Here is a 27,187-nt window from a genome sequence, read left to right on the forward strand (position 1 = left end):
TATGTGAAGCGATTCACCACGATTTTTCAGCGATACTTTTGGAAACTGACTCAAAAATATGTAGACCTTTTATCTTACTCTAGCGCGTGTCGCAGAGATTATAAGGTTGCCGAATACTTTCTCACTCGCACTCATGCATCGTTTTTGTTCAGGCCTTGTGCAACACCCATCTTTTGCAAATGCAAACACTGCCTTGAGAGTGATTGCTGAAAGAACCGGAACCCATGACACTTTCAAACCTAACTCTTCACATTATGTATTAATGTTGTTGGGACTCTGGTGTATTTCATTGGGTATACTTTACAAGGTGCAAAAAGTATGGGCTCAACTCAAAAGAAGAGATAATACATGATGATAACCCAAAGATGACAAAAATAACTATGGAAGTCTAGAGATATATATTATCAGTCACGAAGGATGGAGGTAGGCTGTAGAGATCCGACATAAATAGTGCACACTAAACGTATTCAGTCATTTCGTTTTCATTGAATGAAGAATACAAATTGCATGTGGTGTGTATTGATTAGTTTTTTAAATTCAATTAAACCCCGCCTTGCAAACCATAATGGAAATTAGATAAAAAATATTCCACCATCTATAAAATATCTAAAAGTATGCCATTAAATCATACATAACTTTAGATATTTTCAGTGCTCGAAATGGAAAATTTTACGAAAATATCAGTATAGTTATCTAATTTTATAATATGTATTTTATAAAAACAAGTGTGCGTAGATTTTTTGTTATAATAATATGAATACATGTATTAATTAAGGCACTAAGTACCAAAAAAATAAAAGCTGATATTTTTATAGAAAAATGTTCTACATACCAATAACTTCAACTATGGTCGAAGTGCCTCAAGCAAGTCAAAAAAATACAGCAAAATATTTAAACCTGTCAACGTTGTAAGTCCGTTGGCGTGTTTTATATAAAATGGTGTAAGTGCCACTGCAGTGGTCAATGGCATTCAATATAAAATGGTAACGATGGTGTGTTGACACTTGCGAGTTCTTAATACCTAAAATCATAGAAGCTGCCGAGATTGCTTCACACTGTGAAACCACATTTTTCAAAAGGTCTGCTTCGTGCAATTTTACTGCAATGACTCGGTATTTTGTAACTACAGGCAATACTACTTTTTGGTACTTAGAGCCTTAATTAATACACGTATTCATATTATGGTCTATCTAGCTCAGACGGTCAAATTATTTTTTCCACGAGACAGAGTGATAATTTTGGTGATTTTATGAACCAGAACGGTGCTCCGGTATTTCAAGTCGTGGATATTTTACAGATTGAAGAATATTTTTTATTTATTATCATTTGATTTTGGTAGGGTTTAATCGAATTTTAAAAACTATCTGCAATTTGTATTCTCAGTTGAATGAAAATAAAGTATGACTGACAAAGTGTAGTGTGCTCGATCTATTTCGAATCTCCCCAGCGTAGGCTGCATCCTTCGTCACTGATTGCTTTTTTCTGGTAATATAAATATCTGGATGATTTTTAAGTGATAGATGAAAAAACCTGCTAACATCTAGGGGATTTTTTTTTGGTTCAAGCTTATGGATGGCGTGGAATTAGGAGGGATTTTTTTTAAAAACTACAAGGTGAAATAAGAGAAAAAGTTGAATAACAATGTTTATTCGTAGTAAAAACTGTACAATGCATTACAGACTTATTTAATATGGACCACTCATAAATGGCACAATATTATTCTAGTTCTGGACATTTACAAATATTAATTTATACTGAAGATGTATTCGTTCGAAAGTAAAAACTGACAGAACAAAATCCGTTGCATATTATTAATAATGTATAATATAGTTATAATTATATAATATTTAAAAAACGATTACAAGTGGTTTTAAAAAAAAAGGAGTAGAGTGAATTGATCATTGTTTACGCAGAATGGCAAGTGAAGTAACAAGTAACGTCCACGTCCACGCATTGTCAAGAATATGAATTAGAGTTAGAAGAAAAATGCCTTCTCAACAGTATTCTATTGTGATCTTAAAAACAAGATATTTATCCTAGAAAAGAAATGTGTACGCATTATCGATCGATCTTACATATATGTAAATGAGTTCAAACGCCTCCGTGACTAAATATTATTGTCATAATCCCACGTGGCGTACACATTTCTTCTTTGTATTAATGTTTAGCGAATAAATAATTAATAACTTCGACCTCTTCTTAATTTCTTTCAGAAGTGGTCCCTATTCTAAATAATTCATACAAGAATCTTACGGGTCAGCAACATACTGTGAATATATTAATTACTCAATGAGGAGACAGATGTATCGTAATAATATATCATTAATATGACCGTGATGATAGTCTACATGAAACGGGATCTCACTGAGACTTTCGTAACAGTGAGATCTTTCGCAAACCGTAAGGGATAACAAATAAAATAATAATATGATAGTTTATTTCAATAATATATTAGTCATTAAATACTACAGATAAAAGAAGACAAAAGCATTTTTTATATAAATAATACACTAATAATAAGATGCTGTACGATAATGTGGGTAAATTAATCGATGATGATGTAAATGCCACGAAGCACCGAAATATCATGAACGTGTAATTATAATTACTAGCGTAGATTCACAATTTATTATTAAATCGAAAGATATGTGGTATATTGTAAGAGATAAGGCCACTTTTACGATTTATAAAGGATTATGAAATAACTATTGTACAATAAAATGCATAAAATAGCTGTCACCTAAACCGAAAATGGGAGTTAATTAAAATGTCGTCGATTATAATATATTATAATTTGATGATTATTTTTTTTTATATTAATCGAGCGCTAGAAAAGATGGAAGACCAATTTTCAGCCGATTCTTTAAATAATTTAAACATTACTTTAAGGACACTCCGTTCGATTATGAAAGTAGATAACAATCGTATTTAACAAGATAGATTTAAAATATTACAATATCTGTATTAAATTTTTAAAAATTCATAATATATTATCTACCTTTTCTTCTATGTATTTTTTTTTTTTTTTAAATCGAGTCGTCCACTTTCATGTTAAAAATCAACGATTTTTAATCGAAAAAAAATCAATACCCCATGCTTCTCCAGATATATATTTACACTTGACACAATAATTATTGTAAAATTACATTTTTATATATTACAAAAATTTGACACATGATACTTTTAATTACTAAATAAATTGGTCAAATACATTTTGCATTATTCATTGTTGGGCAATAATATATTTAGTAAAAATACAAGTGATGATATTTTATATATTTTCGTTTTGTTCATGTCGTAAAAAAGTTTCAAGATAAAATTCTTTCGAGTATAACTACTATTATGATATTTTCATGGGTATTTTAACATGGGAATAGAGTATTTGAGTGACACTTTTGAGGCCATAGTAGGGGGTATTTGTATGGCAAAAGATGGTTAAGAGTTTAACAAGTGCAATATTGTAAACAATAAATAACGACTGCTCATATAGGACGGGTGAAGTTGGCGGGGAACATTCCCTTCTCGGTCGAGTTCTCCTTCATTCCCATTAGCCAGCCCTCCTCCTGAAAGCAATCAAATATAATTATTAACAACTAATCGCGACTCGTTTCATAAAGCTGCCCGCCAATATAAACCGCAAGACGTAAGGTTTGACCCCGTCGTACGCCTTTTGACCCTTCCGCCGTATGAAGTGTACGAGCGAGTCGGGAACACAGAAAACATAACGTCTTGTGGTTATGTCAGCATGCAGCGCGAAGAATTTATACTATTCTTGTTAGAAATATATTGTATTAATAAAATTAAAACACAATACGTAGCACTCATTCTACATAATTTATTTAATAATCATCAGGACCGATTTCGTCAGCTTTAATACGACACTATCAGGTGGTAAGATTGTACATTTTGTATCGTACCATTGTAGGGGACGAAATACACCAAACGATTATTAAATTATGTGGAATATGAACTAGGGTTGAATATAATGAGTTGACTTGCCTGTTCTTCTGGATCTTCATACTCGATGACCCTGATGGTGTCGCCCACCTCAAAGGACAGCTCGTCCTGATCCTCTCGCGTATAGCGGTAAGTGGCCCGCACCCGGTACAGCACGCCCGGCGGCAGATTCGTCAGAGTTGCTCCTACCGTGGACAGAGAAATTGCAATACAGTCACTTACTAATACTGAATTAAAATATAAAATTTGTCATATTTCTTTGAATTTTTCATTCAGCCATAGGTTAGGCTTAAAGCCCACCAAAAAAGCGTTCGGTGTGCTCACTACTGAGTAGGCCCCCTCCCACCCGCGCATTACCCTTCACCTATGTAATAAGGGGCTCAAGGAGCACAAAATAATTATTATTATCAGCGTCTCTCATAATAAAGCAATAAAAATATTATTAAATTTCTCGGCGCATGTAATTAATATCGGACTGAATGAATGGACTACGTTGTATTTTCGTTAATTCGTCCAGCTGAAAAGCCACACAACGGTGACTCATGGGGCAGGCGGGCACAAAGCGTCGTCAAATCCAGTGTGCGCTGGCGTATTTGATTACGTTGTATTTTCGATGATTTACACGCCACTTGTGATATTTTGCGCGAGAGCCCCACTCGCTCCGTTAAGTGGGTTTTACGCCTTACACATGATAGTTTCTATAATGCTTGTTCAAGGAAATTAAAATAATCCAAACCATAAACAATATTTTAATATGCTAACTGTGGATTTGTATAAAAACTTTTTACTACAAAATGACATGAGGGATTGACTACATAATTTATACTGTGATAATTTTTGATAGTTACAATAATTATAATACATATATAATTAAACAGAGTACACTATTCTTTTCAGGTATATATATACACTCGTAAAAATAAGCATAAAATAATGTTGTTCGACTTCTTTTAATGATTGTGATGTATGATTTTATGGTTCAGACTGAGAGTGAGTAGGATGTCTGGCGATGTAACTGGCAGCAACACCATACTTTCTTAATTGATAAGTTTCTTGACTTTAGGCTTTACACACTGCGTATATCTGAACCAAAACCGGAGTGGGCATTTTCCAGATGTACTTATATGCTGCTGCGTGGACTTCGTGAAGTCTTGCAACTTGCATGCTTTCTCCGGAGGAGTTTTAGAGTACACCAAGGTGAACTTGAGGCTGTTGCATGCATTACTACTAGTTCCGCAGTGACTAGTTTTGTCATTTTGGTTTCTGACATATTTATTTTTTAGCTTTGCCCATTTTACGTCTTACCTTCTAAATTGCTATATGATTATAATATTATATAAGTATTGAAAGTTATGTTTTCAGTTATAAAATTGGTATGTTGAAAAATGTCATTAGTATCTATCGAAACCACAACCAATAAAGAGTTAAACGCACTTTAGAATAATTATTTTTGTTATGTTGGTATTAACTTTTCTTTAAGGTTAAAAAATGTAACATTTTAATCTATTAACCTATAAATAATAATAGTATCAATATTATTGTAAAACTTTTAAATTCAATATTTTTGTAAATAATATAAAAATCAATTTGACTTCACAATGGCATAATAAAAATATGTACAGTAATTTTTTAGTAGCGATGTTGCAATAGTAAAAAGCCAACTTTTCACACATAAAAACACTAGGCGATAGATTAAGCGCATTAATTTATACAATATTGATAAATCCGATGAAACTGAAAGCAACTTGCATGAAAGATGAAGTAGTAAATTTTTAAATGGTCTGAACTGTTTAATACTATTTGCAACCGGAGCAGGAGTACGGAGCAGTAGAGCAATGGGGTTTTACCCGGAGCACTGAGAATTTGTAGAGCTCCACTGCTCTGGATTTTTTAAAAATATTATATAGAATAATGGATTCCAATAAATTGCAGGTGAAATGGCACGGCAGCTTGGTGTTTCGTTTGGACACAATGCTGTTCGTCATTTTATAATCAGCGCAGCAGAATCAGCTAGCACTGATCTCAATAATGTTTGGCTTAAGTATTTTACCTATTTAAAAATGGACGTGTCACCTCGCCGCGGAAATATAATTTTTCTCGCAATCAATGTGCAGTTCCACGATCAAAAGGAAAAAAAAGCTGTTTTTTTCATTTGTATATAGAAATTACCCGGAGCAAAGCTGGAGCAAGCATTAGGTCCCGGAGCGGACCAGAGTCCCAATATTGAAGAATTTAGATTCCCAGATTGTATACTATACAGAAAATATCATAATGTGTATACATTATTTGTGACCAATGAAAAGTCAGAAACAGTTTTATTGGTTGCGTCATGTTAAAAACCCAGCAATGGCATGGATGTTTACTTTTAGGACTCAGATATATTCAATGTAACCACAACTCATCAACTTTACGCTGCACTATATGACTGTGACGCTGTGAGGTTACCAATGAATCAACAATTGTAAGACAATAAGATTTAATATATTATAAAATTATATGTGAAAAAAAAAATTATATCAGGAAAGACCTGTATATGCTGAATAAAGCTGTACCGTAAGACCTCATCCAATATATATATATAGCCATATACATATGTACAATAGCCTACCCAGAACATGTACACTTACCGACTGGTATATCATAGAGTTCTTCGACATTTTTGTTGTTGTTTTCAGGCGTTTTATGCGTGCCGTTTCCATTGACAATGGGCGTGGTCGGTTTGACCTCTTCCGCTTCCGCGATCGGTTTAGATTCGGGCGCGGTCGGCGTGACGGGCGTGGACAATTTCTCGGGGGCGGTCGGAGACTTTTCGGGGGTGGACGGTGAGTTGTCACCCCATGCCGCTGCGGAAACGTAACAATAAAGCCATTCCACAAAAACACAAAAGGAAAAACACCCAAACACACAAAGTATATTTAGTAAGGTCCCCGTAATGACATTTGGGTTAAGCTAGGACAGATGTAAACCGTAATAATTTCTGGTCGTTTGAATTCTGAAGTCTACATTATTTCTAATTCACAAAGTAACTGACAATTAGTATAGTATGATCGAATAAAGGTAGCAGTTTTCATGCGTGATTATCATAATAAACTGTCATAGCGATGTTTGTGTGAAAAAAATTATATGTAATACAGCAGTAAGTCATATTTGTTGAATTTTAATTGCAATCAGCCATTCATTACACATTCAGATTTATGGAAGATTTTATGTTCGTGGTGTTGCTTGTTGAAAGACAGAATAGAAATATTTTGTAAAACATAGTATATTCTTTTGAGATAGAAAACAAAAAGAAAGAATATGAATTTAATGGTCAATAAAAAAAAAATATGACTACAAAAATAAGTACATTATTTGGGGTCTAGGACGATTTGGCGCCGGGACAACTGAGCGCCGCGCAAATTTGAAAATAAATAGACGTTCATGAATCTTAGGTACTCATTATTTGTATTTAAATTATTATATTATTATTTAATACATGGTAAGAATCTAAATATGGACAAGTTAATAATGATTTAATTGTGCATGTGTTTATGTTCCAATGAGAAGAGAGTTCTTTTATTTCTATATAAAGCCTCAGGCATGATAATTCTCAATCCGCAATAAAAAACATTATGTTAAGAGCAAAATGAATTAAAACTACGAAGTAGTAGATAGAAACTAATTAAAATTTCTCTTCTACTTTCTGTATAAAATCGCAACGTCTGTTTATTTCATTCGACAGTGCGGAACCTAATTGTCCTAGCACAGAGTTGTCCTATTCCCCATTATGAGAGAATTGAGTAAATAAATTAAAAATATCATTTTCTTATCGATATTGATAAAATAATTCTCATAGAATACAATATAAGATTTAAATCTGTCCGTTCAAGCCGAAAACCCAAAATACATTCATAGGGTGTGGTTGACTAAAAACATTAGTCAAACCGAGGCAACACTGGCAGTGTCGAGTTAGTTGTACAAATAAAACAATATCTACGGATGCTCGACAAAGTTAAACAATGTCAGATCTAATATTCGTAACAATGATGGTGTACAACTGCTTCTTGTAATACACAAAAAATACTCAGAAACAGCCAGTGATGACCTACTAAAATTTCATTTACCAGCTTGGACCAAGCAAACCACAAAAAAAATCAGGTAAATTATATTAAACATTACGAAACTACTTTCGTAACTTAGCATTTTAATTAATGTAATTCATTTTTAATTTTTATTTAAAACTATGTCTTTTCTCTTACTGTTCTCTATCAGTTGAATGTATTGCTGGTTTATTTCGGTACCCATCATTGCTAAATTAGATTCGTGAGTAAATTTAAAAGGTTCATTTTTTAGTTGTACAACTTATTAAATCAATAAATTATTAGTTGGAATTAAAAAAATTAGATTATGATTAAATTTGACAATATTAATTCTGGTAAAATGAATTATTTATCAATGTACCAATAGTGTAGGGAGTGAAATAAAACAGAATCCTTCAATGTAAGTCGTAATTTACACTTAACGAGATTAGTATGGAAAGTCTAGCAAGAAATTATAAAACCATTTCAATAAACAACGATTACACTGTTGTTTTTATACTATTGTATAACAACAGTTAAAGCAAGAAAATTATTGATAATAATTAATTCTTGTTGTTTAATTCAGTCATCTTTACAACATGGATGCCAGATAAAGACTATAAATTCATGACAATATGAGCACATAGGTAAAAAAATTATATTATACGAAAATATCGCGATATCGGTTGTATGCAATACTATACAGATTAAAATTATTATGAAGTTATAATATAAATAAAACAAACGGACACTTAACAACGGAAAAACACATAAAAAAGTTTAAAAGTGTATGTTGTAATACATAACATTTGCTCGTGTTTACGTTTAGGTGCTGGTTTATAGGCAAGAATTGTGAACTGGGCCATTTAAAGACCTTTGTAAGCCGCCATAGGCAATTATATTTCTAGAGGCCTGTCTGGATATTTACTATATATTTACATTATCAATGTTAAAAGTACTCGTAAATTGAAATGCACCATGAACACCTCTGAACTCTTGTTGATACAAAATCCTGTGTATTGTACATTTTAATATAAAAATATGTATTTTAAAGTAAAGTCTGTTATTTTTATTTAGGATTTTTTAAAATGTAATATTGTAGGCCCAAGCAGGTGCTAAACAAAAAATTCATAGACCCTAGCCCTAGAAACTGTGCCCACTCGGCCAATTGGAAAAAGTGACTCCGATTGTGTCAATTCAATCATTTATCTGCCATCGAAGTTTTAAAAATGAACTGTTCAGTCGTTAAGAGTGAGACATCGAAGTTAGTAAGTTGAACAACATCAAACGGTGGAAGGAGGGCGAGACCGCCTATGCTGATGTATGCTCACGTTGTATGGTGTTGGTGGGCGTGGCGTTCCCGTTCTGCGAGTTGAGCGTGCTGGACTTGTTGGCGTTGTTGGGGGAGGAGGGGGGCGAGATGTTGTTGTGCTGCGGGGAGGGGAGTGTGCCCAGCAGAGGCTTCTTGATTGTGTACGACCCCCGCTGGCTGTCCGTCGCCAGTTTGTCTACGATCGCTTCCAGTTCTGAGTATACCTGCAAATCAATTATTATCATAGTTTTAATACTTATGTGATAAATAATGTCTTGTCATAAGTTTTAATAGGTAGTCACATTTGACTAAGTCACGATACTGAAGATGACAACGTAACTTTTATGATTGATCGTGTTTAAAATTTCTATTTTCTGTAATATAAATTTTAAATATATAGCTGGATAGTACTGGTTCAATTGAATAAATGATCCTTGCATTTGAGTATAAAAATTCCAATGACAACACTACGTCAAACACGCTCAAGATGGCCATTCAATATTCAGATTTACAAATATTATCCGTCGACAGCAGACATGTAGAAATGCATAGAATTAACTCATGTCGACAATCGACATCTGATTTGGTTTCATCAACCATTGTTACTTCAGTTGCTTTCTTGATAACGTCGTGCCTTACTTCGGCGCCACACGTGTTCACCATCCATCTTCTTTGATCACTTCTAACAAAATAGTTGAAGAATTGAATGACGCATTTCATACACATATATGAGAGTTGTTGTTTAATACCTCGAACGCTTTATTCTGCAGATTATCCAATAAAATATAATTTTTTAAGAAACCTAACTCTCAATCACTCTAAATCTCACGATGGCCGAGAGGCTTAAGCGTCGGTCTATAATGTCGTAGGTCCCGGGTTTAAATCCTGGGTCTGGAAAATACACATATTGTTTTTCAATTTGTGTTTGAGTCAAAGTATGGACCTAATAGGTTGAGCAAGTGACTTTTTGACATTTCTCGTAAAAGCAAAAATCTGTTAATACAAATCTCCACTCTGTGGAGGCCCTATGTTATAATTAGAACCGGACATGATATAAAAAAAAATGTCTTCAGATAAATGGCAGTTAACCTTTTTACATCCGCGAATCACAAAAAAATCAAAAAATGTTTTGCAGACCACCAACGTTGGAATTAAATAATAAATATTTATATTTACACTATTTTCGAAACAATTGTCGAAATATAATACAACCCCACTCTAAATGTTAACGATTTATGACTATAACAATAGTGTCTTTCATTCCGGAAATAACTTTTTAATTCATTGTGAACCCTTGTAGGTGCACGAGTTCTGAAAGATATTTGTTACTTGAAATTTAATATAAGCTTTTAAAAATGGATACTAACTATTTATGAACTGCAGAAAATTTTTGCATACCGCCTACAAATCTTCGCGTATGGTCGAAATCACTTCTAAATCTCCATATTATTCAATAAGATAGTAATTAAATATGACTAATACGGAAAGGGGACAATCTCGCTCGGAATATTATATAAAATAGACATCAAAAGGTACCTTGGTTGTCTCGGAGTGGAATAGCTGCTCGGCGGCGAATAAGGTCTGCAGGTTGGTGACCAGGAAGAGCACTCGCGAGTCATAAAGAGCCGGCAGTTCGTCGTGCAGTTCCGAGTTCAGTATCTCATAAGTTCGCTTGGCTTCCTCTAATTGTTCGCGTCCACGGGTTATCTGAATAAAACACGCGTACAATATATCATTCTGCTGTGGAAGTTATAACATTAGATTTGTATGAATATGTTGCGATATATTTGGTCAATGAAGCCAAAACTTTCTTTCGCTGGGAACATCCACAATATTTATAGTGACAATAGTTGTATAGATGAAAAGTTAAAAAAATATGCCTTACTTACAATGTCAAGGGTCTCAGGTTTGAATCACAAATAAGACAAAATTCACATGCTTCATTCATCAATTTAATTCACATTGTTTTTCAATGTGTGTTTGGCAGTGGCGAAGGGTGGAGGTAGGCTGTTAAGATCCACCATAAATAGTGCAGACTAAACTTTGCCAGTCAAACGTATTTGTTTTCATTGAACTAAGACCACAATTTACAGATAGATGGTGGTCAGTTTTTAAAATTCAATTAAACCCTGCAAAAACCAAGCCAAAATAGATTTTAGTCAAAAAATACTCATCTATCTATAAAATATTTAAAATTATGCCATTAAATCATAAATAATTTTGGATATTTAATAGATAGAATAATATTTTAACTACTATGGTTTGGATTAGGCAGGGCTTAATGAATTTAAAGAAAGAACCAACAATATATTGTGTAATATGTATTCTTAATCCGACGAAAACAAATAATTATGAATGAAAAAGTGGGCACAATTTTGTCGTATCGGCCAAAATTTACCAAAACTATTATGGTTTGGTTAAACAAGGTTTAAGTGATTTTGTAAAAACTAGCTAACACCATCTGTAAATTGTAGTCTTCGTTCAATAAAAACAAATACGAATGACCGACAAAGTTTATCGTGCACTATTTATATCGGCTCTTAACAGCCTACCTCTACCCTTCGCCACTGGTGTTTGGACCGATGTAGGTTGAGCAAGTGACCAACATTCATTTCCTGTAAAAAACAATAAAAAAAAAAACTGTCGCTCTACTCTGTGGAAGCCCATATTATTTATCTTCAGGATAGAATATGGTAAAAAAAAATATTTTCATTTTTGTCCAGCAGACTCTTTTCACACAATGACACAGAAATAATAATTAATTATAAATAAACTGTCGGTTTGTCAAGAATTTTCCTAACATGATTATTTTACTTTAGAATATCAAATCACATTGTAATGAATAGGATTAAAAGAAATTGCCCAGCCGCTGTCATGAAATACTCAATAAGAGATGAAGAAATTAATTATTACGGTTTAATTATATTACCTTAACATCGTCTCTCCTCTTAGCTGAGTTTGCCTGAAGTCCTTGGAAGCTATGTCTTTGGCCGTCGTAGTCAACTAATTTGCGGCCGCGCTTGTCAACCTTTTTCTAAAATAAACAATAAGAAAATCTATAAATATCCATTACATTTGATTACATTGCAATGAAAAGAATTTCTTAAGAGATATAAAAGATCAAGAATAATTTATAAACACTCATAATTATTGTTTGAATTCGACAAATGTGATGACGAATTGGCTCGAAGACGTTCACCTCCCCTTTTGCCTGCCGGTCTGGTCGACATTTGCTATTATAATGATAGTCGCATGCATAGCCCCCACATCCTGAAGCGGGCCCCCAGGCTAGGATATTTGGCGGGCCCCCCTACCTATCGCTAAGGGTAAAGGCAGTGTGACGCGCTGCAGAAGCGTTTTCCAAAATGGTGTACGCGGTAAAATTAAGGTGTATTTTTAGCGATTATTGTATTTTTAATATGTACATCGATTCGAATTGTGGAGTTATCGAGTATCGGAACACAGTTAAAAATTGCATCGTACAGCCAAATATTATTATAACATTAAAGTAAAATAGCGCCGAAGGTGACTTTTTTTACTATTAGTTGTGATCTGTGTTTATCTCATTTATCTGGTCGACTCGCCGCACCGGGCCCTTCCTGAGCCCAGGCTCCCAGGCTAGAGCCCTGTCAGCCCCCCGCTTGTGGGGGCCATGGTTGCATGACTTTACTCATTATTTTAACAGTTAATACAAAACAAATATAATACAATCTCTAATAGTTTGCAGTGACATTTGAAATAAGAAAATATGAGGGGAGGTTGTTTACTTCAAGTTTTTAGCACTGGCAACACAATGTAGGTATGTTATCAAACAAAAGTCAAGATGATTGACTTGTTGACTCACTGCATGTTATTACTATTTAGGTTCGACCAATTGCTCATGGCAATCACAGTGAGTTGTCAAGTCTACGAGTAGTTTATGTAAAGAATCATAAAATCAAGCATGCTTATTTCACAATATATTGTCTGAACAAAACATAATAGCGCCTGTACACGTGCATGGATTTACTGGCAGCAATAGTGCGTATTTAAACTATCGTGACAATAACTGTTTACACGTAAAAGTGCTGACTGTCTCTCCAATCTCATTCTTCAAGAGTAAGCGAGACGCGATGTTATCATTTTATGGTACCATTTGACAGGTATAGAAAATCGGTTAACCCCAAAATGAGTATAGTTCGTTTTTTTGCCGGCAGGTTCGCCATTATCATGCATGAAAATTCAGAAGCTTCCAAACTTTTTTGATTCATGCATGCAAGCTTGCAACAGCAGGATAATACATCGTCGCTGTAGGATTGGTTTCCCATAGACCAAATGTTCAGGAGACGAAAAACAAATTTCATAATCCTATATTTAAATACATGGAGATATTTAAATTGTTATTTTTACAGAATATGAATGATGTATTCATTACCATTACAAAGTAATTTAAAGAAAGGGATGGTTCTAGTCCAATTTGATACAAAAAAACATTCTGCATTAAAAGGTTGATTTCGACAAAAACGGATATTCGGTAAACCAATCCTATAGCGACGACATGTTGACCCATACATTTTCTTGTTATGGCCTCGATAATACTTACTGTCAACAGTAAATCCATGCACGTATAAACGAAGTATAACTAAACTAAAAATATTAATGAGATGCTTTATTTTCACTGTTTTCTGGACGTGTAAAATTGGTGTAAGTATTGTAAAAGTGACTAACCCTCGTTTCTGGAAATTGTCCCTGGTAAGAGTTGAGTGGAATGAGGACTTGGTCTCCGAGTTTGTGGGAGAAGTCCTGCCACAGCATCTCCATGTTCTGCGCTTGAGCGTACAGCAGGTCGTGTCCCGACCAGTTGCTCTCGTACACGTCCGTGATGGCTTCCATCAGGGACTTGGAAGCTGTCTGAACGGCTGAAAATAGTATAGAATATTTTGTTAATTTTAATCATATCAATAATTGGTAATAGATTGATTGATTAATTAACAATATTTTAAAGGAAAAATTCTGACCATGACAATTGGGACAGCCCATTTAGAGGAGTAATATTTATATTTTTATGTGCAGGGCTTTTTTCTCCTTGAATTAATGAATATTGATATTCTAGAAACTAGAAAAAATTACTCATGTAACACAGTTAAATAAATAATTACAGTAAAATAATCAAAGAAATTTTCACCAAAACAGATTTTTGGTCAGTAAGTCTGTTAACATCGACTGTGGCTGGTTGAAGGATAGGTATAGAAAGTATAGACTGTAAATTCAAAATTATCTGCCAGGAATTCCACCTATAGATACTTAATTGACAATAACTGAAAAGTGATAAGTTGAAAGGCAAATATTGGCAACATGCTAATTGATTGCACACATCTGGTGAGAAAAATTATATATCTGTCAGTGGTGAAGGGTGGAGGTAGGCTGTGGAAATTCTAAATAAATATTTCACACTAAACTTTGCCAGTCATAATTATTTGTTTTTGTTGATGATGGCCTTACGCATCGGCCTATAACGTCGTGGATCCCAGGTTCGAATCCTGGGTCTGGCAAGTACACATATTGTTTTTCAATTTGTGTATAAGTCAGAATATGTACCTAATAGGTCCAGCAAGTGGTTAACATACATTTCTCATAAAAACAAAATCTGTTAATACAAAACCTCCAATCTGTGGAGGCCCATATGATCTTATTAGGATTGGATATAGTAAAAACATACAAACAAGAATACAAATTGCAGATGGTTAGTTTTTAAAATTCAATTAAATCCTGCTTAACCAAACCATATAGTTAGAAAATATCCAAACTTATGTATAATCTAATGGTATAATTTTATATATTGTATAGATAGAAGAATATATTTTTATTTTTATCTATTATCGTTTGGTTCAGGCAAGGTTTAATTGAATTTTAAAAACCAACACAATCTGTATTTTGTATTTTTATTACCTAGTTCAATGAAAACGAATAAGTATGTCCGACAAAGTTTGAACTGAAAGCGTGAACTATTTATGTCGGATCTCTACAGCCTACCTCCACCCTTCGCCTCTCATACCTACTTAAGTTTTTTTTTTGAATTTTGCTTACCGCCAAACAAAAAGTCTATGCACCCACAATGCGTAAATTTCATCCAAATACATCTACAAAATCAACTTACACAATAATGCACCGAGTCAAAATGTAATTTGTCCAATGTTAAATTTTTTATTGAAATCATGAGTGTCTATTGAATAATATAATGTGTGTGGTCTGCCTAAGGTAATGATTCGATATGAAGATGGTGTGCTGTACCTCTGATGCATCTTATGTAGTTGTTGAACTCCTTTTGCAGTCTCGTCGCCTGGTTGTGCTGACGAGTGAAGTTCTGAAGATGCTCGTCGAAGATATCGTCGGCGGTGCGGTCTACTTTGCCCAAATTTTGAAGAATCTGAAACGAAAGAGACAGAAATATTAGTCACAATTCTGTGAAAATCAACTGCCATAATAATTAAAAGAATGCACAATATTTGAGAGGAAAATGGGGAGAGGGGGTTTGATAAGAAACGTGTATTTGATTTTTCATTTACAAATAATTCTATATAGAATGCTACATTCTTACGTCTTAAACAAAAAAATAAACTAAATTTGCCAATGCCACATATTAATCGAGTTAGTAATATTAACACTATCGACCTACTTGATGGAATTTGAATTTAAATACTAATGGATTTAAGTTGTGTACTATTCCATTCCACGTTAGTAATGGTATTACCATGATTTAATATTAATTAAATTGTTTCTATTATTGAAGGGATTTGAAAACACCTCAGAGAGCGCAGTTATCAAGTAATATCAGCAAGGTTGGTACTTCAGTCGGTTGCGTAGTGGTAAAAGACCTCGTCCAGACAGTGGAAGATGTGTATTCGAATCACACTCCGTTCAAGGTTTTTCACACCTACTTAATATTATGTTTTTGAGGGTTTTCCAAGTTATATATTTTAAAATTGGAAAACTGTTCAAATGAAACATCTAATAATTAACTGGGTTTTAATCATGCAGTATCAACTGACCATAGATAAAAAATATTCGAAAAAAGTCATTGAAAACTTTCTATTACCTATCGGAAAGTGATATTTATTTTATTCACAATAATAATATGTAGGTATGTTTGGAATGTACCTATCAATTTAATATGTAAGTTAATGTTATTTGTTTTATTTAACTTAATCAACGAAACCTGAAACCTATAAAAATACCATTCTTATACATACATAGATTCATATACATACGCTGCGATATTTAATAAAATTAATCAGTTTATACAACACTGCAGAAATAAATTCAAAATTATTATTGCTGTTTACAATGTCATTGCAATAATGTAACTAAATACATAATAATAATATGCAAGGTGTTAAATAAATAAATAATGTCAGCATTACAATATTAACAATAAATATTGATCAAAACAAAATGTTGATATCGCAAAAATTAGCTTTTCCAATTGTTATTGTACTAATAATATTAGGGAGCGAAATAACTTACCCACAACATACTCATAATATCTCTGTTCTGGCAGAACACACTAACTGGAGAATACTAGTTTTGAGTAATTTGACTTTGAAGTTGTTAAAATGTTTGAAATGGTCTATCATGTGAGTTTATTCGTAAATCGTAAAAAGGATGACTTTAAAAAAAAACTGTTTATTTATTAAGAAGGTTTCCAGACGGTAAAGTTGGAAATAAGGAACATTTTGGTATAACTAACTCAATATGTCATTTTTTCGAATTAGTGTCTTCTGTCAGAACAATGACGATATTATCTAAATAAATATAATATGCTAAATATAATATATTGTTGTTATTTATGAATGACTACTGATTAAAATAGCTGCAAGTCATTTTTAATTACAGATTCATTTCCGACAAATTTCGCAGTATTATCGCCCACAGATATCGAGACAAAACCTGAAACTTGATTATGTTGCGAATGTATAATATTATGGTTTTCTTAATTAGGCATACACTGACCGTTTGATTGTTGCTCTGTACCGAAACCAAAACATTGGTATTAAGTATTAAACAACGCAAATAATATAGTACCTAGTTATAAAGTCCTGTGAAAGGATAGACCGCGTGAAAAATATTTTTAGAGAGGCTGACAGCCAAATACAGCGAGCCACTGTTATTTAGAATAATGTACTTAGATAAACTATCACGAAAATCGCGGATAAGTACCTACACAATATTTTTTTTGTGGCTACCAATTAAACATTAAACCATACTAAAAATGCAGCATTGTTTTAAATAATGCTGTAATACAAAAAATCGTATGACCCCCTTCAACTTATTTACCAATATGATACTATTAATTAAGTTAGCATTTACTTGGTAGAATTACATTTTACAAGAAATGAAAATATAATTAATATTAAATTCTACAGGTTTTTAAAAAGGTTTGTCGATAGCTATTTCGGTTGTAACACCATTATCAAGACTAGTATTTACTTTATCAATAATAGTCTTGATAATGGTGTTACAACCGGAATAGCTATCGACTAACCTTTTCAAAAACCTGTAGAATTTAATATTAATTATATTTTCATTTCTTGTAACATGATACTAATTTTTAATTTCCATTAATATGAACTCGTTAATAGAATAAAATGTTGACAATTCAAACTATCATTGCAATAATTATTATTTCCACTGCACAGACCACATTATTCACATTTGTCGTTGATTGTTGATGTTGCGTAATTTGTTTATGGATTGGCTGTTTAGGTAAATAATTAATAACCATTGCCATAACATATAAAAAAAAAGAATCGTTACTATGAATCGATTTTGTTTTTTAAAATAAGAATACAGGTGTCGATGATAAGGCACGATTTTCATCTTGACAAAACCGGTATTGAAAATCGAGTAAACTGGGTATCTTAACTAGAAGGTCAACTATTGTTACAATGCGTAAAATTTATGTAACGAAGATAACCAAAATCACAGTAAGTAAATAAATTTGGTAAGGGAATTGGTTGACTTTAACTTCTTTTATTCATATAAGGTGGCGTGACTATAAACAGTGACGTCCCGTGGGGGTAGGCAGATTGAGCGTCGCTTGGGGGCGGGAGTTACCCAAAGGGGGGCAAATCGAGGAGAATCACTAGGTATATAAATATAGAAATAGCTACCTAAACTTAGTAACACAGGAAATATCTTTTCATTACAAAAATCAGCTCACTGATTGGAAACAAAATGTATTAATTAGGTACCTACCTACTATAAAAGTTAAAACAGGATATTTTGTCGGTTTCGCGATGTCTAGTTTACTTCCGTCGTCCTTGGCCGTCACGTTCTTGGTGAACAGCAATGACACGTGCACACCTAATTTAAAATTTATCCAAATATGTTTGCCAGTCACTCGCGACTTTTGGAAGTTGTCAAGTGTATTTTTAAATGTAGACACCTATCTGAAACCGTAGACTCGCAATATTGCCTATTGGAGCAGAGATGGCATTTAAATTAGATTTAGGGGTATATATCTTGTTAGTAACGAATCCATACAACAAATTTCTTAGATATTGGAGTCATGAAAGGATGATAAAAAGTACTGTATAAAAAAATGTGGCGGCATTTTGGCACTGCCTAGGGGCGGCATTTTGTCTAGGGACGTCACTGACTGTAAATAACCTAGTTTCATTACTTGGCATGGAGGTATTACTTAAGCTTTTCCAGCGTAGTGTCCGAAAACTCTTAAACCGAATATTACTTACAAACTAACCGGAAGTTTTCAAATGCATCATAATTTAAACAGTTCACTGTGAAGTGACTGAGTGTATGATTTTGGCATTGTGAGGCGCTTCTATATAGGCTATTTTATACAAAATTAAATACATGTACCTATTGTCGTATGGTTCGGAATTCGTGACACTAAAATAAACACATAATTATTACAGTTATAGTAATAATAACATAGTATCTTCGAGATTGTTATTATTAGAGAAAGTACCAGTTGAGTCAGAGGAAAGGTTACCCAAAGATGGGAAGACGTAACGGTGTTGAGAAAGGTCAAGTCATGGCGGAAGAAGAAGCTAAAAGGTAAATAATTTAATGATAGACCATGCATTTATATTATTTCGTAAGTTCTGTATTCTGTAGAAACAATTAGTAGTAAAGAAAACACACCCCATAATAATTAAGGTGATGGTTGCAGTTATCTCTAAATTGAAAGTAAGTATGTAATATCCCCACGCTTATTCATATTCGGGGCATTAATAGGGAGAGGCGTCGGCCTTTCACCTGGGAGCTCCGGGTTCGACCCAGTAACGTTACAATATATTTATGTGATTTTCTCAAGGTATGTTGTAGTGTCAAAAAATAATGACATGTCAGTTGGGCGACCGAACGAGTGAGTGCTACTCAAATGAGAAGGTACGTCATATATACCTACCAAAGTTTATAATTATGTGTGCTCATTATTATTTATAGAAATTTTCCACAATAATTATCGACAATTTATTTACTATCATAATTGAGGAATAAAACGAAAATTGCAACGAATGTTTATGTTTATAAATAATTATAATTACTATAACTGAAAACGCAATTAAAATATGTAACTATCTGTCCGTTAAATACAATGTATTAAATACAAATTAAAAATCATGGATATTTATAAAAAATAATCCCACGGAATTACACGTAAAACAAATAGCACATTGTGTTATTTTTATAAAAATAAGCTAGGTATCTTTTTTCAGACAATAATAATTATTTCAGTCTATTTATTTTTTCCACATTGCAATAAGCAAATAATAAATCATATCTTTATTTGTTCCGTATCATTAATTCACAGTATGGAAGCTGCATTAACAGACTAATAAGAACTTTTATATCACAAGGAAACGCATTTATAGCTTTTTACTCTATTAATTTATGTTTATGGGACGTAACCACCTGAATTCACAAAATATATTGCATGTATACCTACTGAATGAAAAATAATAATATGTAAGTAATTAAAAAATGTTCCAAATTTGAAACAGCGGGGTAGAGACCATAGATAACAGTCGTATATATTATTATATATATATTGGTAGATACCGGCGAAAGCTTTGTTTACTCGAAAGAACAGATGAATGAACGAATCAATGATTCAAGTGATTGTAAATATTATTTAACTGAATGTTAGAAAAGGCGCTGATCTATTCATTATATCTGCTGTTGCACTGCTGCATAATATTGTCAGTATCACAGAACAGATAATAAATAGAATACCGATAGGCTATATTCAATACGCCGCACGTTGAAGCAGGGTTTTTGAATGTGTGAGTGTCCTACGAAAATGAAGCACGCATTATGCACGTGAAATAGTGTGTGTAATACACCAACATTACATGAGCGTAAATGCATAAACCGAGAGCAGTTTTTAGTATTCGACGTACAACGTATTCTTGACACGTGTGTAAGTTTAACCCGGATTCTTCCTTACTCGAGACGGTTACCTGCTACCGCCTTACCCGTTGGGTATTTCAGTTCCCATTATTTCTGAGTTCCCTGGTCAGTATAATACACAGAACGATGATTTTCTTTAACGCAGATCACGCAATGGATGAGAAAAAATAAAAGGGGGCCTCGAAACAGTTCACACCAATTATTAAATTAAAATATGCGCAATACTCACACATTTACTACTTATAAGATATTTTTTTCACCATGTCCGATCCTGATGAAATCACATGGCCCTCCACAAAGTGGAGGTTTGAATTAACAGATTTTTGATTTTTTTACGAGAAATGGATGTCTGCCACTTGCTCAACCTATTACACACAAACTCTGACTCAAACACAAATTGAAAAACAATATGTGTAATATTTTGCAAACCCAGGTTTCGAACCTGGGACCTAAGCCGCTCGGCCATCGTGGGTGTATTATATTACAAAATCATAACAAGATCCATGCGTAGGAATAAACGTTAATAATACGCATTGTCATACATCAGTGAGTTGGCATCACTGTCATTCGTAATAATAATTATTTTTAATTATAGCATGTGCTTCTAGAAAAGAGATACCTAGGTAAATTGATTATGTTTGCAAGGTACGTTGGTAGTTTGAATTAATTTATATGTTGTTTATTTATTTTTTGTCATGGGGATCTCAAAATCAATCACTACCTCGGGAATCCATCTATTTAAACCCGCCACTGAGTATAGATTTGATGGGTCCATCAGAAATGTGTACCAGTGGCGAAGGGTGGAGGTAGGCTGTTAAGATTCTACATAAATAGTTCACACTAAACGTTTTCAGGCCTTGTTATTTGTTTTGAACTCAGAATCGAATTTGCAGATGGTGCTGGTTAGTTTTTAATATTTAATGAAACCCTGCCTAACCAAACTATAATCGATAAAACTATTCTTCTAGCTATAAAATATCTAAAGTTATGTATGGTTTAATGGAATAATTTTAGATATTTTATTGATAAATGAATATTTTTGACTTTTATCTAGTATGGCATGGATTAAGCAGGGTGTAATTGAATTTTAAAAACTAACACTACACTATCTATAAATTATAGCCTTAGTTCATTAAAAACAAATACGTTTGACTGTCAAAGTTTAGTGTGCACTGTTTTTGTCGGATCAACAGCCTACCTCCACCCTTCACCACTGATGTATACAGAGAGTAGAAGAAAGATTCCCATCACAATCGGCTAGCCATATTTTTTTTAGAATTATTAATAACCATGTCCTTGCTTTTTCGTACAAGGTGGTTGTTAGTAATTTTGAACAATTACAAACACCCAGGCTTTGAGAAAAACACATAAATATTGTGTCCTCACCAGGATCGGACCCAGTACTCTCGGGCGGAAGGCCAGCGCCTTACCCACTGCACCACGAGAGCCGCCGGCTAGCCATATTGTAGCGACATCTAACTAATAAGTCTGCAGAGTGAGTAGCAGCTGACACGCGATCGTGGCCGGATACCCATCGAACCTGGGACAAAATAATAACGGCGAGGGTGGGCGGCGGTTCGGCGCAGGGCGGCCTTATAAGGACCTCACTAAAAACCTCAGAACGCCGCCCAGCCTGCCTCGAGTGATGACGACATTGCCAATGTTTTATGTAAACCGCTGAGCTCGGGCGAGTCGATTCGAAGACGAAATTAAATATCTAATATTTATACCGTGTTACTGTATGTATTGGCAATTTCAATTCAAATTCTTATCTATTTGATAAATACGCAATTCGATTGATTAATACATACTATATTATATTGAATCGAAGCTTTTATAATTATACCTATATTAAATATTAATTTGCCGATCGGTAAATTACTACATAATAATAACTTCACTTAAAACTCGTTCGACGCGGACGACACGGCTGCCGTGTCCCCGTTAAACGACCATTAGATGCAATTAGCATGTTATTTAAATGTGGTAATTAAAAATTAATTAAAAGGTACGCAGTGACTGTGTTAATCTACTCTATAATATAAAAAAAGTGAGCTCACTCACAATTTTCGCATAAGGGACTTAACATGTGTTAATTAGGTGACAATACATTATATATAAACTTTGGGCGCGGTCCGGTGCCACCACACCAACCCGTGAAATGTATCGGAACTATATGGCCGTATATTAAAGACCATCCAACTCTTTGGGTCGTATAGTAGTACTGAAATAAAATTCATGTCTAAATAAAACACGGTTCTTGTCGGTTTACACTTTACAAACTGGAAGCTAGCAGCAAACAATTTTTAAAAATAGCCGATATACTGGATTATTTATTAGGTTAGGTTTTCATTATTGAATTCATGAATTTTTGCCAAAATCAGCTATGAAAATTGAATAAACGTTCATATTGAATCTAATAAAATCGGTGAAATGTTTTACGTACAATTTTCAAACGTTTTTACAGATATATTCCTCGTGGATTGTTTCCAGAGAAAAATATATAAAAAAAAAACAAGGTTGTCGTCGATCTGACTATCTACTATAAATTGAAAAGAGTTAAGTACCGAAATTTTATGTAACCCTAAATGCCGGAAGAACTATTAATAGTTTAAAATGATTTATAAATAAAAAAAACAGGGACGTAATCGATTTAAAATTGCATATTATTGATGTGTCGTCAATTTTCGCGTGCAGAGAAGGGTCGGTACAGGATCTGGTGGTGATCGGGGGGTCATTAGTATTAATATTAATAAAATTCATCGCCTCATTCTATAGCACAAATATTATTACCTATAACCTGATACATTCTATGAATATTGGCTTAAAATTAAAACAGTTAACATTTATAAATAAATTGATTGCTATTAATTGCTAACTCAATCGATAAAAATATCTGTAAATAGCAAAACAACTACATTATAAAATATTTACAAATATATTAAAATTTATTTAGGGTATTAGGTCAAACGGCTTTTTAAGTATTTTACCAAATCTAGTTTTAATGGAGTAGTTATGGGTAAAGTTGTTTTTTTAAATACGAACATCTGTAACTAAAGAAGCTGCAAATTGTGCATGATGTATGAAATATTAATTTATTGTATGCTGAAATAAATAAAAATAACATACAACGCACAAAGGTGCAAATTATGGTGATTTGATGTGACAATATTATCTGTAAAGCCTCAATTACATTGGTTACATTAAAAGCGGGCGATTCAGCTACTTCGATTTGATGATTACACACAAAACTTTCCATTCGCTGAGAAGCCACAAGCCAGCGACTATTTTGACGGAACGTAGTTCGTTTTTTTACCGGGAGATTGGTACTGCGCAGACGCAGTAGACCCACACGCCGGCGTGTAGCGTGTAAAGTTGACCGGCTTTCAACTTTTCTCGGTAGAGTGTTTACAACCTGCTTATTAGCTTATTCGATGAATACACTGGGCGACTTTACAGGCAGATTGTAAATTCGCCAATAAACAGCTCATAAAGAAGCTCAATGTAATTGAGGCTTAAGCAATTAAATAAAAGCACATGCTTTTCCCTTGACCAACCAGACGAGAACCGCCCTTTAAAATTGTGCTGGAAATATTACAAGAGGAGCTTTCCAAAACATCCCCAATGAAAGTCACGCAGGATTCCTTCGTAACTGTGGTTATACCCAGATAAATAATGCTGAGTAAATGTCACTCGTGGAATCCAGCTATGATGGACTTGAGTAGTTGGTCACTTTCGACTGATGTATGGGGACGACACTTCCTGAGGATGTATGATGAGCACCCTGCTATCTAATAATTGGGATTGGAAAACTATGTACCTACAGTTACTGCCCTTCTAAGGAAGAAAGCAGTAACTGACTCTCACACAATTTCGAGATAAATGACATAATGTGTTTTTATTCAAACTTTAGTACTGCGAATTAATAAAAAACGGTGAAAATTTTTATTAGTAGGATGTTAAAATACAAATAAAGTAATAATAAACAAGCAGTAACTGCAATAAATAGGTGCAATTACTGGCTTTTTGCTAAGAAATTTGTATTATTTTAGCTGATGTACATTTTTTCACTAAAGATTTTAATGGTATTTTAGTGATAATACTGATTTTAAAGTGAACAGAATATATTATAGCTTTCAAAATTATCTAACGGATGGCATTCATAACTCAATTTCACAAATTTTGCGAGTTACTGCATTCTTTCTTCCTTGGAAGGGCAGAGTACAGATTATAGGGTTAAATACCACTAAGATAAATTAATGAACGGTATAGAAATAGATTAATAATCGAGATTAACGATTGGCAAGGCTGTGGGAATCTCCAGGCATTATCTTAATACTGGAGAAACTGTGATGAAGAGCAGTGTGGAAAAAAACAAATGTAAAAATGATAATCTACCAGATGAAAGGATTTGATAGTAATAAATTGCAATGATAATAAATTTGAGTAATGACTGTTCTTGAAGAGTAGAGATGTATTAAAATGAAATCATGCTAAAATGGCTGATTTCCAATAACCGCAATTAAGTATTTACTCACTAATCTAGCTGAAATATTATATAGTTCAAAGAAACCGAATCGTTGTGTAAATAAAATGTTCAATATGGTTGAAATAGATAAAACAAAAACAAAGCACCCAGAATAAATACTATGCAATATTAAATAATATATTGATATTTATTAGATGAATACTATATGGTTAAATTTATTCTAGAATAATATTACATTTCACTATCTGACTTAATTATGTAGATAAAGTAAGGAGACGGGTTGACGAGGGACGTAGATTAATTGTAAGTGCTAAATTATAGTTCTGAGAAAAACACGTTTCATTTTGCCAACAAGAGATAATGATTTTGTAGTAGTCACATCGAAATGATATTATTAGTGAGATGGAAAATAAAGAACATAAAAAAAAACTATCACAGCAGAGGCCGGGCTTATCTGCCTTATATTAAAACACTACCGATACCATTTCCAGGATACTTCGGAAACACGAGATCGAAACAATATTCTCAACATCGACAAAGGTCCGGAATGCTGTCGCGGATGGCCGAAAAAGTATATAGGGCATTCTCGAACGGTAAAGAAGCGTGTGAATGAACACGAGAGGGCATACCGACTTAAAACACTACACTATGTCAGCAATTGCCGAGCACTCCTTCGAAACCAAGATACTGGGCGGGAATAAAGGATATTTCTCATGATTGGTAAAGGAGGCCATCGAAATCCACAGAAACCCTGAACATATTAATAGGGATGATGGGTTACGGTAATAATTAGTTAAGGTAACAAACAGGAGTAGGTATGCGTTATAATAGAGTTTGACAAAAACGAGGACACGTAGCTCGAAGAGACAAGCTTGACGAATCTAGTCATCGACTGCTAACCATTACAGCGTCAGAAAGCTTGACTAAGCCGGCTTTCATATCAAAACTCGTCTCGCCTACAACGTGTCGAATACGTCGATGTGACGTCATCGTTATTCACAAAACGCAGGAGCTCCGCAGATTGGTCGAATGCGATTATTTCGTTTGAAAAAAACATCTGCCGTTGCAATCGACAAGTTGCGTGCTTTTCGGGCTGCCGAGTCGAGGACGCACACAAACACATACGAATTGGTCATTCCTATACCGGCTCGCCGTATTCAAATATCTATACATTTCGAATGCTACGCGCGACTGTCGCTAGGTAGATGTGCGCGGTCTTCACAAGCAACACTGGATCGCCATTCTCGGAAGGTTTGATGTATGGCTGTGCGGCACACGGGGCGAGTTTAGATGTGAGAGCCGACGAAGAGGCTGTCGGATTGTCGCTAAAGTTAAGAAGAGGAAATATATATACCGGCTCGCCGATCGGCGTATTCAAATATCTATACGTTTCGAATGCTACGCGCGACTGTCGCTAGGTAGACGTGCGCGGTTTTCACAAGCAACACTAGATCGCCGTTCTCGGAAGGTTTGATTTATGGCTGTGCGGCACACGTGGTGAGTTTAGATGTGAGAGCCGACGAAAGAGGCTGTCGGATTGTCGCTAAAGTTAAGTAGAGGAAATATATTGCAACACTGAGAGCAATCGCATGGAAATGATCTCATCCAGTAGTGGATTGATTCTGGCCGATGACGACAATTAGATAGTAAAATAGTTAAAATCCCCGATATGTATAGGAGTCTTTATAGGTGAATATGCCTAATTTCACTAAAGTTTCATGCCCTCCAATGTAACTTTTTAGTTTTTCACCTGTGCCAGATTTCATTTCATTGTCATTGGGTTTTCACAACGACAAATAGGATTTTTAATAATGTCGCGTCGAACGACCGCGTATTGAGGTTCTCTACCCGAGTGTATCGATGAGATTTCGATTTCGGCCCAATGTCACTTTTAGTTGAGGTATGCGATCGGCCAATGAGGGGGCGTTTAGATTGTTGAATATAGAATAGCCGCGACAG

General features: G+C 34.0%; 1 protein-coding gene across 2 annotated transcripts in view; it reads right to left on the reverse strand.

Moving 5' to 3' along the window:
* Positions 1-2,813: 2,813 nt before the first annotated feature.
* The window catches only part of Amph (amphiphysin), a 231,315-nt gene continuing 206,941 nt past the window's right edge, over positions 2,814-27,187 (reverse strand). The window contains exons 2-9 of one of the 2 annotated variants that reach the window (XM_085949627.1): positions 15,598-15,733; positions 14,035-14,225; positions 12,257-12,361; positions 10,864-11,034; positions 9,347-9,551; positions 6,585-6,800; positions 4,000-4,142; positions 2,814-3,563 (exon numbers count right to left, since the gene is read on the reverse strand). In XM_085949627.1, coding sequence (XP_085805753.1) covers positions 3,483-3,563; positions 4,000-4,142; positions 6,585-6,800; positions 9,347-9,551; positions 10,864-11,034; positions 12,257-12,361; positions 14,035-14,225; positions 15,598-15,733 — 1,248 coding nt within the window. In that variant the 3' untranslated portion in view covers positions 2,814-3,482. The remainder of the gene's footprint in view (positions 3,564-3,999; positions 4,143-6,584; positions 6,801-9,346; positions 9,552-10,863; positions 11,035-12,256; positions 12,362-14,034; positions 14,226-15,597; positions 15,734-27,187) is intronic. The other variant, XM_085949633.1, reaches the window with a different exon arrangement.

This window comes from Rhyacophila brunnea, unplaced genomic scaffold, assembly GCF_057557595.1.
Source record: "Rhyacophila brunnea isolate RB1 unplaced genomic scaffold, BYU_Rbru_1.0 scaffold_10, whole genome shotgun sequence".
NCBI classification, from domain to species: Eukaryota; Metazoa; Arthropoda; class Insecta; order Trichoptera; family Rhyacophilidae; genus Rhyacophila; species Rhyacophila brunnea.